Genomic DNA, 15,599 nt, shown 5'->3' with positions numbered 1-15,599 from the left:
TAAACATTTGTATAAATCCTCGCAAGAGTTTGCATCGATATCTCTAAATATCTGTAAACGTTTCGCTCGGGAAGCAATTACTCGATTAATATCTCTTAATCCAGAAACTCCGCGACCCCCCTCATCACAGAAGATAGAGTAATTCGAAAATTTAATAAGTAATCCGATAAGAGATTAACGGACGTTACAGCATCTTTCTCGGAGATTTCAATTTAAATCTTATCTTATCCAAGAATAGATGCACCAATTCCCGTCTTGGAATCGTTTTAATATCCCATTAAATCCTACCAACGACACCATAATGGAGTTATAAGGAAGGTGTATATTTCGATCGTCAATCGTCTGAAATTTCGAAATGTAATTGTGATTCGGATTCCTTTTTCGCTCGACAAATGGAAAAGATCGTCGTGGGCCTTATCATCATCGAAATGAAAATTAATATAACATATCCGCCGTGGACAGAAATCGTCACAGCATCCACCCATCGTTGGAAATACGTGACCCGATGTGTAGAGCCAGGCTTAGAACAATCTTTCCCTTTATTAAGTTAACTTCACTTACACGCAATCCATCCATTTATACATCCAGCATGAACCCTTTCCTCTCCTCTCCCCCCAATATCTTTATAAGTAATTGTGTCGTTCGAGTATTCAAAGTCGGATTAACGATAATGACGAACTTGTTCCGGGGATTATGCGGCAACGACACGAATTACATGCACTTTCCTGTTACAATGAGAACGTTTAACTCGATTAGAGGGTTGAGCCTTTCACGGCTCGGTATCGTAGAATTTTTAACCCCCTCCCCTCTGCCCGAGATTCATTAAATATTACCATTAAGTATTAATGGAAAGAAACCAGGCAAATCGCATTTATTAAAACTTCATTTTCTCTCTCTCTCTCTTTTTCTCTTTCTCCTTTTTAGGTTAATGGGATTTAAAGTCTCTCGAACAAGCAGTTCGATCAATTTACCTTGGAGTATATTCAGTTCCTGTGATTATCGTTTTTTTTTTTTTTTCAGAATTTATTTTTCCCAAAGGGTATACAATCGATCGAAGTAGCAGCGCTCGATTCTCTCGCGGATCTCTCTCTTTGAAACTTCGATTGTAAAAAAAAAAGGAAAAAGAAAAAAGCGATAAATCAGAAATTTCGAGAGGAATTTTTCATAACGAGGAGCCTTGGTGACAAACTAGCGGTAGAATTTCGAATGGAACGCGTATTAGACAATTTACACGTGCACGCAGGAAGTCAATAAAAATATCGCGAGTCCTATATATTTCTATGACTGGGAGATAACTTTATTGCGGCGATACCGTGATTGTTACGACTTTCATATTTTCACGGGCGTACGTACCATAGCAATGCATACCTGTAGATTCGGTTGTTCAGTTTCAGCTGGAAATTCTCCCGGTCGTAAAAGCCACTATTCGAGAAATACATTGACAGTACCGAGGGGAGGAGTAAAACAGAGACAAAAGTTTATTGCGTATACAATATATATATATTCGAAAGTTATAATAACAAGGACAAGGGGATAATTTGAGAGTAATAAGAGTATTCGTAATAAGAGTTTCGTATCAATTCCAAATTTGTTTGATTTGAACGTGCCATTCGCAAATATTCGACTGATTAAAAACAGATTAACGCGTGAATACGAATGAATTTCTATTTTAATTAAAAAAAAAAAAGAAAGAAAATGATTTTTTAAATTTTCTTTGATTTTCAAATTATTCGTAAAGTAAGTTTAAATTTTAGTGTAAGCTCACTTTTTTTAACCTTTTCTCTGTGTCTCTAGCCATCTAGTGAATATTATATCCGCCATAAGTCTCGTCGCTATGATTATTACCATCAGAATTGCCAACGTAGGCGAAAAATCTATCGTAAGGACGAGCGTCATATTTCACAATTTTATTTTTATGCTATCCTCCCCTCCTTCGTACCCTGATTCTGTAACGATGTGCCCGTTCGCCATGATTTTACTATTTTTATTCCTTTATCCGTTTGATTAAAATTTATTTTATAAAAATCGATAAAATATCTGCATTATATCCCGCTACAATTTTGTAACGAATAAATCTGTTTTTTAAACTGTTTGATTCAAATTTATTTAAAAAATGAAAACCAATGAAAAGTTGAATCCACGTTGAATGAAGTGATTAAAAAAAAAAAAAAAAGAATTGAAATATTGTACTGCATTGTGAATATTATTTGTATTAATAATATTGTGCAAGTCCTATTGTTGGAAAAATTTTTGCCCTAAATTTCGTTTTTTTTTTCCCTTCTTTTATGAAAAATGAAAAAAACTTCATTATTGGAACTGGAATTGGAAATCAAAAAATTTTTATACCGTTGGAATTTTAGAGATTACGTGCCATCTAATTACCCATAATATCCATTTGACGTTGAAATTGTAATATCATAAGAGAGAAGTTTATTACCCACGCTTTGATCGTGTCAATTCATTAATATCATTAATTAGTAAATTATTATATGCAAGAGAGCCTTGATAATGCACTTTGCACTATGTGCAATAGCTATCATTGAAATTAATCCAAACTAATTCGTATACAAACTAATACAATGTTTACAATGTCTAAAAATCTGAACGTGAAGATGATATTATTATTTACTAATTTCTATCAATTTTATCCATATTAATTTCTCGTTTTTAAATAATCGATGTTAAAATTATTCAGATTATAAAATTTTCAGAATTATTTGAGAATATCTTTTCAATTGAATGTTAAAATAGAGATACACGCGACATGATTGTATACGGTTCAAAAAATATGATGAGAAATCGATCAATTTTTTTTTTTTTTTTGTGCAAACTATGATGTACTTTTTCTTCCATTTACTAGAATATATCATTGAAACAATAATCGATTCTATTGATTCTCGATCGAACATGGTCTTGCATGGTTCATTGTTTGTTCCATGTCACAATGGAAAAGGGATCGTGTGAAATAGCGGCAATTGATTGAACGTGCCAACAATATAAATTGTACCGAGAATCATTCGTTCCAAATCTCATTATCTTCGTTTTCGGTATTACCGAAATTATTTATTCATTTAGTCGATGAAAACTCTCGCGAATTTTAATAGAATTTCCATGGCATTCCTTAATTAGGGAAATAAATCAACACTCGCTGCATTTTATTTAATGCATCTCTTGCAGATTATTCAATATAAAACGCAAATTCTATCTCGAGCATATAATATTTAAAATTATTCAACGATATAAGAATCGAAAGAGGGGGATTGAAGAATATCGAGCATTCATAAAGCTTGATGTCTACAAACGTCAGGCAACGTTTCAGGCAACGTTTAATCAAGTTTAAAATTGTCAAAGTGAGAAACGAAAGTTTATTCATTGAATCGCTTTTTACTTATTCATACGTCGAAGTTAAAAGTTTCGTTTGAAATATTGAACGTATACGAATACGTATACGTGCAAGTAAAATCGTCGTTACTAACCGGGAATTGAATAGTTAAAACGAGGTGAAACTCGAAAAAGGAAGACAAGTTTCAAACAAAAATCATCACCTTTGTATACGTGTGAAATTCATAAAGGTATCATAATTTCTATTATAATTCTGCATTCCAATTTTAAGTATCAATCTATAGATATATTCTTGGTTACCACGAACGTATATTTATTAATTTTCCAAGGAAATTTCAAAAATTAAATCAACAAAGACAAAAAAAGAATTTACAAAGCAAAGAATTTTATTCATTGATACAAAAAAGAAAAGAAAAGAGAATGCAGAAGATTAATAGAAAGTTCATTAAATTATTAAAATAACTATTCTCTTGGTAAATATTTATCCGTATTCGTAAATGTATTCGTTCTGGACAAGTGTGAAGGAGAATAGTGGACGAGAGGGGAGATCGTGTAGCAAGGAACCAACTCCATCCACTTCCTTGCTATATTTCTTTCCCGAAGAAAGGTTATTTCGCGTAGTCGACTCGTAATCCATCCGTTTACTTCGCTAAGGATTGTATCGATCCGCGCTGCGCGTTGCGGCGCGCATTCGTACACGGGATAGATACGCGTCATTTGTGCGTGAGATGTGGACTCGTATCGCGTACCAATGGATATCTGCACACGTGCTACGTTTACACGTTCTCATTATTGAAATATTTACTTCGAAGAGTTAACTTTCTCAGTAGTAACAACGAGGCAAAATAATAAATATTTCCAGCGGTTCGACGAAATCGAACAAATCGTCGTCTTTCGGTTGATTCGAAATTGACACGGATCGCCCGTATTACAATGTACGTGGTATAATTCTCGTTAAATAATTCGTGTAATATTTTTGTTCTTCGAGAACTGTTTCCATCGAATCACGACCCCGTATATCTTACCGAAATTTACCACGGAGGGAAACGCGATATCTCGTGTTAAAGTGATGAAAACAATAATGTAATTGGGATATGGCGAAAATTAATCGACACGATCTTTAGGAATAATTACCTCGTTTTTCAGAAAGATCTTATTTCTTTATTTACCAATTTATTATTAATGTGTTGTTTTTAAATATAAATATCTTCTTAAAATAACGCGGGGAATTTGTTTCCAATTGTTTGAAAAATATTTTAAAATTACCGCCATTGTTTGTACGCGGTGTAATAACAAATATAATGAAAAGCGAACGATTTTCGCTTTCCAGTTTCATTGCAAATATTGAACAGAAAATTATTATTATCCCGCTCCTTCCATCTCCTTCCTATTTCAAACTGGGTGAGCTCGGAATAGAGGTAAAATAATTATATTCAGACGAAACGCAAATGATGGCGTAAGGATGGCGAATTTCAATAAGCTAATTATTTTAACGAGCTTCGAGTGGCACATTTAATCGTGGCAAGAATCGGCGACGCGAAAACACGTGTAGAACGTGGAGAATTCATGCACACGTTCTACATATCGTTTTGAAACGGGGATAAGTTTTAACGTGTACATCTTGGCTCGCTTGGAGGCGGAATTATGCGTTTATATTCTCGAACGAGTTCCTCGTGAAATTTTATCGTCGTTATAACGCGACTCCCCTCCATTTTTAACGATGCTCGGTGGAAAGAAACTTCGCGATAACTCGTTGTGGATAAGTTTAGTTAATTAATTATAAAACTTGCCCCTTACGAAAAATTCATTCGAAATTTGAACTTTGGAAGAAAAATTTATCGCAATAAAGAAAATATTTGAAAACATTGCAAACGTTGCTTCGCTTTAATTACACGATCTTCGAAGGAGAAAATATTTGCTCCTTTTTTGTTGTTGTTCCAATTTTTGTGAAGAATTTAAAGAGTAAAAAGTTGTGTCGAGATGTAATTCATTGCGCAAATTTGATTCAAATTATCGAAACGAAGAATATTTGATTTTAATTCTTTGTTTTGAATTTTAATATTTTTGTTATCGGTGTTTGTTAGTTAATCAAATTCTATTATTGGCTTTCCAATATATGCTGGTTTATTTTTAAAACAATTAATTTTTAAAACAACAACAATAAAAACAATAACTTGAATGAAAATAAAACATACGAGTTCAACAACTATATATAGATAACTGGATAACAATAATCTCGAAGCAAATAAACGTTGTCATTTATCTGTGTTTATGCCCACCATAAGTGCCACCTGAATGATCATTTCCTCCATAATTGTGAACTTCCGCGAAGAAACCTCCATGAGGATCCGAATGGTATTTAACGCTTCTCACGTTGCCCCCAGGCTCGTGAAGATGATACTCCCCCTCAACTTCTTTCCCTGTAATTTCGAAAACCAACTTTTCTGAAACCAATTTTCCAAAAATTCAAAATATTCTCGATGAAAGGAAGAGAAAAACTTTGACAATTAAACCACATTAGACAGACAAACTTGCTCGTAAGTTATGTAACTAAGAGAAAGCTTCGTTGTCCGAAATTATAATTGTTCGAAATTCTAATTGAAGAACACAAAATTATTCTAAATTGGTGACGTACCATCGCGATGCTCCTTTTGCCCGTGGTAATCCTTCGTGTGTTTGTCCTCCACGCCGTACGCGAACTTGTATTTGGGATGGGCCCTGTAGTCGTGATGGAGATGCCCGTGTTTGTCCTTCCACGTGATCTCTTCGTGATGACCCACTACTGGCCCAGAGAAGTGATGGAAGGAATGAGCGTGTCCATGACCACCACCTCCCCCGTGCTCGCTGCCAGCATCTTCGTTGTCTACAAATCGATATCATTTTTCACACGATCAAAAATTTGAAATCGTTTCACTTTTCTCACATAGAATCTTTTTCACGATGGAATTTAAGATAGAGACTCTATTATTACGAAACATTATTATTATAGCTTTATTATAATTATATTATACACACCTAAATCGTGATAGCTCGTTGATTGCGCGACAAGGGTTAGCAGCAAGACCGCAACAGAAACAAGCAGGCTCTGAAATCGAATAATAATAAAAAAAAAGAAAGAAAGAAAGAAAAGAATCTTATAATGGAACGCGATGGTTAATTTTATTCGCGAGAATTAATCGAAACGAACGATGAAGTAGCCCGATAGAAATTTCAATCATGAGGAAGAGGGGGTGACTCGGGGTTGACTCCGAGTTGAAATTGCAGAACGACCATTATTCTTTGTCGTTGGAACGATAAACGGAACGCTGGGGTCGCTTTGCCCGATCGCATAAAGATCTCTGGGACAACACTCCCTTCTTGCTTTACGATTACGACTTCGTAATACTTTGTCACGGATCCCGCGATCCGTTTTAGGGAAGGTGGCCACCCCACACCTTTAATCAATAACATGTGAGACTCGAAATTGGAACGATCGATCGCACTCTCTCTCTCTCTCTCTCCCTCTTTCGTCGAAACCTGCGAATTTCCACGGGTTGTAATCCTCGTTTAATTGTTGTTCCTTAACGAATCCCGTATCGATCAAACGATAGCTTCGACCTTCGTCTCTCACGAGATTCAATATTACGTTTGTCTTTCGAGAAAAATAATTTTCGATCCTCGATTCCTCCTTACCTTCGCCTTCGACTCCATTTCTTCTCCCACGAAGGATCGCCGATGGACTGTTGCGCCTGATCGCGAGAATCCTATTTTATAAGAGCGTTCCACCGAAAGGAAAGAAAGAGCTCGTTAAAGCATTAATTTGTCCGTCCATTGCTTGTCACCGATTTCGAGAGAAGAGGTGGTGAGAGGCGGTGGTGCTCGGTGGACCGAACGTTTCTTCGTCTCAAAGTCGTCGCAATGGCTCTAGTTTTCGCCATTGATCGGTGTTGCGCTTCGTGACGTAAAACGTTAATAAAAATCGATTGGAAACTCGTCGATGGACTGAGAAGTTTAGGATTTCGAAATCTCTCACGACGACGAAGCAGATCCCAGATCCGCGAAATTAGGGGATTTTAATTCCGGCTGGAAATTATCGAAGCTATCGTATACAACTGCGAAACGCTGCGTTCAACGACCCTTTAGCAGTTTTAATCAGGGTGAAAATCTAGCGATAATTCGAGAGTTATAGGGCTACAATTATTCCCATGTTGGCTCCCACTCGATTCCATTAAAGAAACCGTCCCTATCGTATATACGATATCTGTAACTGTAAATTAGACCGTCAAGATTAATGAGCGATAAATTGCCCGTTTTCGACGATAGAGCGAACGAGTGTCAATATGTCGCCTGAATAGCCGCATCCCAGTGTGGCAATACAGTTTATTGTTGAATTTATTGCATTTCCGCGTACCGCTCGCTCGCATGATACATTCATTCCTGGTTGAATTGTAATCTATCGATTCGATGGAAAGTCAAATACTCTTCTCTTTCTTCGCCCGACCAATTCCTCCCTCTCTCTCTCTCTCTCTCTCTCTCGCTTCATCCACTCTCCAGAAATATATCTCTTTGATTCGATGATAATATCACCGATGCGCGTTGCTAACGGATAATATGAAATATTTTTGACGGATTGCCTCGTGAATTATTAACGGATTTATCATAGAAGGTTGTATCAACGTTACGTTTATTACGTTATAAACTTTTTTTTCGCCATTATGTAAATTACATTGCTTTATCACTCGTGAAACTTAGGTTTCCTCGATTCCACCCTACTCCTCTCCCGTCTCTCTTTCTTGTTCTCGGTAACCTATTGGAAAAAGATTATCCACGGTCCGATGATTAATTAGAATAAGGTTTTGCCCGATGATAATACCTTTAAAATTCTTTCTACGCGTATCTGCACGCCGCATATTTTTCAACTTTTTGAGACAAAGTGTCGGGAAGGAAAGGTAAATTGTGCAATCTTCTCTTTTTCATCGTTCGAGTTGTGCAAGTTGAGAAGCAAGCGAGTGGCAAACTCGCGACGGATTTCGTGGGATTAATTCGACAAGGCGAATTGCCCATTCAAAACGGGCGTCGATATTTAACCCCTCGCGCGAAATTCTATAGTTGTAATCGGCGAAATTCCATATCGGTTACAAGCGAATTCGTTATTAATTCGAATGCTTTCGAATTACCCGTGAATTTCGCGATGGATACCATCGTCAAACTAATATACATAGTTTCCGATGATTACAAACTGTGTAACAGGGAACTAAATAATTTACGATAGTGCAGAGTAAAGTGCATTGAACGGAACAGTTCGTTGAACAGAAGTTGAGCCTGGACTTGGCTCGTCGATTCGTGGAAACTTGATTTCAACGATTAATGCGATTCCTTGAAGCAAGAACGATGGATAATAAGGCAAATTCGAATTTTTGGTTAACATTGTATTAATTACAAAACTGTACATGTTATATCATTGGAATTTAAGCCTCTCGTGTGTTCATGCGTCTAATTAAAGATTGATTACATGGAAAGGTTTAAACGCATTTTAGATATGGTATTAATCGTTATAAAATTACAACAATCATTAGTCTCACAAGGAATTACCGAATTCGGCCGAATGATTAATTTATAATAATATCCTTTCCCTCGAATCCGATTTTTATCTACAGAAAAGTCTGGTTTTAGCGACCATGTCGTAAGAAATGTGAGGGCAGGGCGAGGTGAGCGCTGGGATCAACGAATTTTGAATGGCATTCGTAGATACAGGCGCGGTCCACGTCCCTTCCGAGGATACTATTCCAGACTCTACGTCAGACCTGAAAATAACGGTGATTTCTCGTGTTAAATTCAAAAGTATCGATCGTCGAACGAAATTTTCTCGATATATAAAGCTACTACTATCCAGACTGCGCGAACTGAAGTACGACCGCTGGAAATACGTAATATCCCAAGAGTTTCACTATTAGAAATCAACCTATTCGATTCGGTAGATTATCAGCTCGATACAATGGTAAGTCGGCAACGATACGATATTCCAGCGATTGTTTCCCAGTTTCCACACAGATTTGGAGCATATTCGTGTCGCGGTATTTCTCTTCTTAAGTAAAAAACTAAGAATTACTATTGTGGCGTAACGTTATGAGGCCTTACGTCTTGAGAACAGGCGAATTATAAAGAACGAGAGGATTCACTGGTGGAGGTCTAAGAAGAACGACATCGACCCCGGAGGATTGTAGTTCACTTTTTAATGCCTCTGCAGCTCCCTCTACGGCTTTCCTCGACGCGCTGTACGCCACCAATCCTGTTCCACTTTTGCTACCGTAACTCGTCGTGGAATCGCCCAAAAAGATTATGCGACCTGCAAAAAAAAAAAATAATAATAATAATAAAAGAAAAGAGAAGAAAAGAGAGAATTTTTTTCGCGGAATAAGGGAGGATCGAGTAAAATATACGTAATTTGAAAATTGAAGCCAGACCTCTTTTCACGCGTAAAAGGGGAATGAACATTCTGACGGTCCTAAGTGGCGCCACCAAGTTGTGTCGCAACATAGATTCCCACGCCGAACTCGATTGTCTCTCTATGGCACCGGGTAACGCCAGCCCGCCAGTGTACACGATTGCCCAGAGACCTGCAGTTAGCAAAGTTGAAACTTTGGTGTACTTTAAGTGGATACCGCTTTTGGATACGACGTGATGGATACGAGGAGTGGAAGTGTGTCTTGCGTGAAATTTTTTACGATTGTATCTCGTAAAAGGAGATAATAAACCCTATTAAAATTAAGAAAAATTTGAACCGCTATAACTACGAGGATAGCGATTCCACGTTAATGGATGTAAGACCGTTAGAGGCACCGAACCTTGACCTTTAAAACGGTTTTTCATTTATCTCGATACGGCTTCCGGTTCCCGAGATATCGTCGTTTAAAGAAAAGCGTAATTTTTTAATCGCGTTTAATGTCTCTATCCCTCCGTTTTTCATTCGGACCTCTCTCGCTCGCGCCCCCTCTCATTGACCTATCCCAACTCCAGACGAATAACAGACGCAATTCTTGGAAAAACACAGCGTGCAATTTCTAAAGGATATAATACACGTTTCCATGAAATATGCAGGTCATTGACTCCCGTTCCCATTCATTATCTTTGTTTTAAACACCGAGAATACTTCGAGTTATAATACTTATATCCAGGCAATCGATCGAGATCTCGAATAGAGATGAACAAAAAAACATTTTCAATGGCAAGATTTCCTCTATTTTTCGAGTGGATTTTGACGACAAAATTTTTAATTTCTTCTCTTTTTTTTTTTAAGAACATTTACAATTTAACAATTTGGTATTTTGTACAGTATGATGTTATATATACATTTATACATATTAATGTAATATTTGTTACACGTTTTAATTAAAATAAAAATTGAAATTTTTCTTTTTTACCTCGATTTTAGAGAAATTGAGAAAGCGAAATTGAGAAAGCGAAAACAATTTATAGCCGAGTATCGAGTTTAATACGATTACGTTATAAACCGTAGGGACGTGCAGATTGCTGCGGATATACGGGAAACAACGAGAAATATCGATAAAAGTAAATTCATTTCATTCGGTGAACAGTTATCAACGACCGTACGATGGAATTGTTTCTTTTAACCGAACTATTTCCAGGAAACCGAAAATGTTTTCACGGCTATGAATCTTTACGATCAACGTATCAGGCAAATCCTTATTCCCTTTTCTTCTCTTCCCTTATATCACCGGATTAAACTCGTATCTACTACCAAACTAGCCGAGATCATCGCCAAAAAAAAACAATTATCGATCACTGAATCGTCCGCCGTCCCTTTCTCACGTTTCTCGAACGAATCCATCGTTCTTTCGAAAATTTCGCATGCGCCTTTAGACTCTCGTGTAATTAATTAAGGATGAAAAATAAAAACGCGAGATAAAAATCGAAATGAATGGGCCTCGAGTTTTCCAATTTGATGGAAGCATTGAGGGTACGCAAGTATTTCTGGTTGAACGGAAAACTTAATTAACGTTCCTTCTCCGGGGGATAACACGGGTTTTTTGATTTAAATAAGACAACTCATCCCTTCGCTCGATATCAGAGCCAGAGATGCTCGTTAAAAGGGCCTTTTCCCCTTCTTTTTAAAATTCAACCGGAGAGAAGCTTCGATCAACGCTCGGCACAAAAAATTATAAATTCGTGTGTCTCGTAATTGAAATTGGAGAGAATGGGAGAAAAGATGGGAAAATGAACGGAACAGGATGCGAGGTTTGGGCGAGGTTCAATCTTGGCTTGGTATAGCATTAAAAGGGGGATATTGCTTGCCATCTTCGCCGGCCGGAAGTTTCGCCCGAACTGCATCCAAACAAGCGCGTAAACTGTCCTCCCTCGTTGAGTCCAGCTCCAATGGCACGATTTGGCCGCGAGCACGTACTTCCGGATCCTGCGGCTTCCTCTCAACCGGATCCTCCTCCCTTTCTTTCTGCTGCTCTATCGCCCTCAAAATTTTCATCGATGGCGAATTCCCGCAAGGATCCAGCAGACCGACGAACACCTGAACGACAACTCGTACAATCTTACTTATTACCTCTTCCTTAACGATCGATAACGTAATATTTTTTTACGAGGAAGAAAGAATTTCCAATACAATCTCTAACGCGAATCTTATTATTATTATTATTATTAAAGGGATACAATTATTGAAGGAAACGTGTTGCAAAGAGTTTATTTACTTAAAAGTTCAGTTAAAAATTATTATTCCTTTAGAGAATTCGATTAAAATTGAACGAGAGTCTGTTTACTGTTGCGAAAAGAAAAAAAAAAAACAAAGAAGGAACGCCTTCGGTTTATTCGATTGAATAATATAGAAAGGAAGAACGTGGGAATAACGAAGTGACATAAGATCGTGAAAATAGAAGGGGTTTAATAATAATAATAATGATACCTTGTAACCAGCCTCGTAGAGCGCAAGGGCGATCTGTAGGCCCAGCGAGGTATCGCAACTGGTCACCAATACATGACGCTTGGTACGCGTCTCGTATTCGTCGTTGGCGTTCCTCGATTGGCGCATTAGGTAAGCCAACAGGGCTGCGACTATCGAACAGAGGGCCAATATTTGTAGGGCCAAAATGGCCCCGGTTTCAGCATCCATCCTGCCCGGGTAATATTCAATCTGCAAAGCGCAAGTTACATTCTCTCTGTTATGGCACAATTCAAGCGAGACCGTACGACGACTCGCTCCTCCACTTCCGCAATGCGCTGAAACAGTTTCTCGTCGTTACGCTACAACTTGCCACTAAATTTTCGCCTACGAAATTTCAATTCGCGCGCTGATACGTTTATACAAAAGCTCAAAGCTTATTGTTAACTACTCCTTTTCGAAGGACAAATTTTATCAGGGCAAATTACATTCCAACTTGGACGTGCATCCTTTCGCTGCGAAATTTATTTATTAATTTTTAAGAAAGTTTTTTTTTTTTTTTTTAAAAGATTCGTGATGTTAGCCCGCGTTTGCGGAAGATTCTTAATTCTTAATAAATTCTAAATATAATAATTATAGATAATATTAGAATAATAGAATTTTCTTCGAAGGGCATTTTATTATATCAGAGAATTAATTATCGAGTAAATTTTCACGCACACTTGTGAAATTTGTTTTCTGCGTCGAAGCTTTTCAGTTAGTAGGTCACTCCGATACGAAATTCTGAACGACACCCAAATTTTGTATAATTTATACGATAATTCGCTCCGATATTTTCGTGATTTTATGATAATAGAATTTCAATTTCATTGCACAATGCTCTTCTATGAATTTACTCGGTACTCGGCCGATATTATTTGTATCAAGGTTTGAACGGTAGCACGCGACTCGTATAAATCCGCCACGAAGCGTAATTCTGTGCACGAATGCTGTTGACAGCCGATCAATCAATAATAATGCCATAAGGCATATAGTATATTTAACCTAGACGACGAAATTGTTGCGAAATGGTTGATACAACGAATCAACCACTTTCACATATGTGTGTTTCACAGAATCGTATTTATTTCGTTCAACGAAGAATTACGAATACGAATTCGTGTATTCGACGATTATCGATCATCGTAAGTAATAATGATATAGAAAAAAAAAAAAAATAGAATACGTTTAAACAAAATATTTTCTTCTCTCCCTAATTTTTCTCGTAGTCTTATTTTATAATACTTTCTCGTTTTTTCTCTCTCTCTCTCTTTTTTTAACCACAAAAAAAAATATAGCTATGAAACACTCAGGTTTGCCCCACATTTTCCTATAATTAAACTCCTTGACAGTAACGAGCAAGATAACGATACCTTCAAAAATTAAATGAAGAAGCTCTTGTATCAAACTTTATTTCGCCTCATCGTAAAATTTCCTAAAGTTTTCTTCACCTGAAATAACTCTTCGAAACTTTATGGGAATAAATTGAACGGAATTAAATTATCGAGTGTGATTATTCAATATGTATTACCCAAGATGATGAGGGAAACAAGTTTTCATCCGTTTACCGATTAAACGATTCCGATAATTGATTTTGCGAAACAAGTTTTCCGTCCAAATTATTCATCCGCGAGGAGATATTTCCCCCCTCCATTCCCGGTGAGAATTTCCAATTTTAAGGCCGTTTCGAAAGAAATTTCAGAATGGAAAAGTTCGAATCCGATTAATCGCGATAACACTCGATAATTGGCAAGGTTGGAGGCACGGCCACGCGAACGTATCGCAACGCATCGCAAATTCTGTTTTTTTCCCGCGAAAAGTGAAGGGTGATGGAAAGGTTTTTGCAATGGCTCGCCTTTCTAAACTGTATCCGAGCTCGGCGAGGCGTGGCCGTTTCTGTTTCTTCACGACTGGCCGACATCGATCATCATCGTCGTTGTCGCGAATATCTCACAGATTTGAGAATATATTTATCGATTTTTCTTTGAAAGATTCTTTGCAAAGCGTTCAAAGAAGCGCGATGAGCGAGAGTTGTGAAAGAGAGTTTGTAAAAATTTCGAAAAATCTTTACACGCTAATAATTGTAATTTTCATCTCGATAGAAAACAGAAATATATAATTTGAAGAAGAAATTTCGTTCGAATCGATTAGGCTGTCGATCGATTTTTGTTCCAGTTATTCGACGTTCGATGAAATTAATCACGAAAAAAAAAAAAAAAATCTTACTTTTGCTCGAGCGATTTCACCTATTTCGAACGATATATTTGGAAAGCGTATCATCGAAAATTACATCGAGTTGATGCTCGTCTGAATCGAGGATTTTGTTTTCAATAAGAGTTAGACTTCGATTTCAAACGAGGATTCAACGACCTGATATAAATTATTCAAGGAAAGTCCGCGAATGATAAATTACGCTCTTGCCGTTTGAACGCAAGCGGGAATACCGTGTGATCATTTCAACGGCTTTCATCCGTGCCATTGGCCGCAATTGATGCGAAACCTTTGACACGCGGTTGCGTACACTTATTACATTACCGCAATAAAAACTTTAAGTGGATTTAATTTTTTCTCCAAACATTATGTTTCATAACTGGTTATCTCCGATCATTTCATTTACTCGTCAAAATGATGACGAGTTTTAAATTTTTTTTCTATCGTTTGCATTTATTAGAAAGTGCGTGTATATTAATACTTTTGCAAAATTAATTTCGTTTTTTTTCTCTCTCTTTTTTTTTTTTTTGTTTTAATCGAGCATCGATGATTCTAGAATTTTTTAATTTTCTTCCGAAAAGTCGAAAGAATTTCTACCTCTTCGAATAATTAACGAATAAAATTTATTATTAGTTAAAAAAAAAAAAAATTTATTACAAATTTTATGTACAACGAAAATCGCAATAAATCTTTCGTTACGTCAAATGGCAAAGAAGTTAGAAAGATTTTCTTTCTTTTTTTTTTTTTTTTTTTTTTTATTTATAGATACGCGCAACGTTCGAAAGCGTTTTCAAATGTAAATACGCGTGTATGTGTGAATGTATCTACGAACAGTTGTGCACAATGAGATTGTGTGCGTGTCTCGATTGCGTGCCAAATCATGGCGGTTAACTTTCTCTGGAATGCAGGCGGAGAAAGAAACCAACTTGACGGACAGGTGGCACAAAATTATGGAAGCTTATCCAAGAGATCTCGCGAATATTTAACAACGTTTTTCTCCAATCCAATCTCCAAGACGAAACGCTCGTCGTTAGTCTCGTTTATTTATTTTTGAAATCGCGTTTCATGATTAATTAACATTTAATTAATTACGCGATAATTGTTCGATAATTATCTCGAT

The 15,599-nt window shown here is 36.8% G+C and overlaps 2 protein-coding genes across 2 annotated transcripts in view; both read right to left on the bottom strand.

The window, feature by feature from the left end:
* Positions 1–5,360: 5,360 nt before the first annotated feature.
* Positions 5,361–6,433, bottom strand: LOC102673751 (adult-specific cuticular protein ACP-22-like; the record flags this gene model as incomplete). The annotated part of the gene is made up of 3 exons (XM_031508742.1): positions 5,361–5,762; positions 5,978–6,205; positions 6,358–6,433. Coding segments are annotated over 3 exons (465 nt in total), but the record flags the coding sequence as incomplete, so codon positions are not given.
* Positions 6,434–8,735: 2,302 nt separating this feature from the next.
* LOC102672371 (D-beta-hydroxybutyrate dehydrogenase, mitochondrial) overlaps positions 8,736–15,599 on the bottom strand; it is an 11,879-nt gene continuing 5,015 nt past the window's right edge. The window contains exons 2-6 of the mRNA XM_006607626.2: positions 12,254–12,481; positions 11,635–11,863; positions 9,786–9,938; positions 9,460–9,667; positions 8,736–9,125 (exon numbers count right to left, since the gene is read on the bottom strand). Coding sequence (XP_006607689.1) covers positions 8,969–9,125; positions 9,460–9,667; positions 9,786–9,938; positions 11,635–11,863; positions 12,254–12,460 — 954 coding nt within the window. The 5' untranslated portion in view covers positions 12,461–12,481 and the 3' untranslated portion in view covers positions 8,736–8,968. The remainder of the gene's footprint in view (positions 9,126–9,459; positions 9,668–9,785; positions 9,939–11,634; positions 11,864–12,253; positions 12,482–15,599) is intronic.

Source organism: Apis dorsata, unplaced genomic scaffold (assembly GCF_000469605.1).
Source record: "Apis dorsata unplaced genomic scaffold, Apis dorsata 1.3 scaffold_8, whole genome shotgun sequence".
Classification (NCBI taxonomy): Eukaryota; Metazoa; Arthropoda; class Insecta; order Hymenoptera; family Apidae; genus Apis; species Apis dorsata.
The sequence above is the reverse complement of the archived record's forward strand: the minus strand, read 5'-3'. Positions and strand labels throughout refer to the sequence as shown.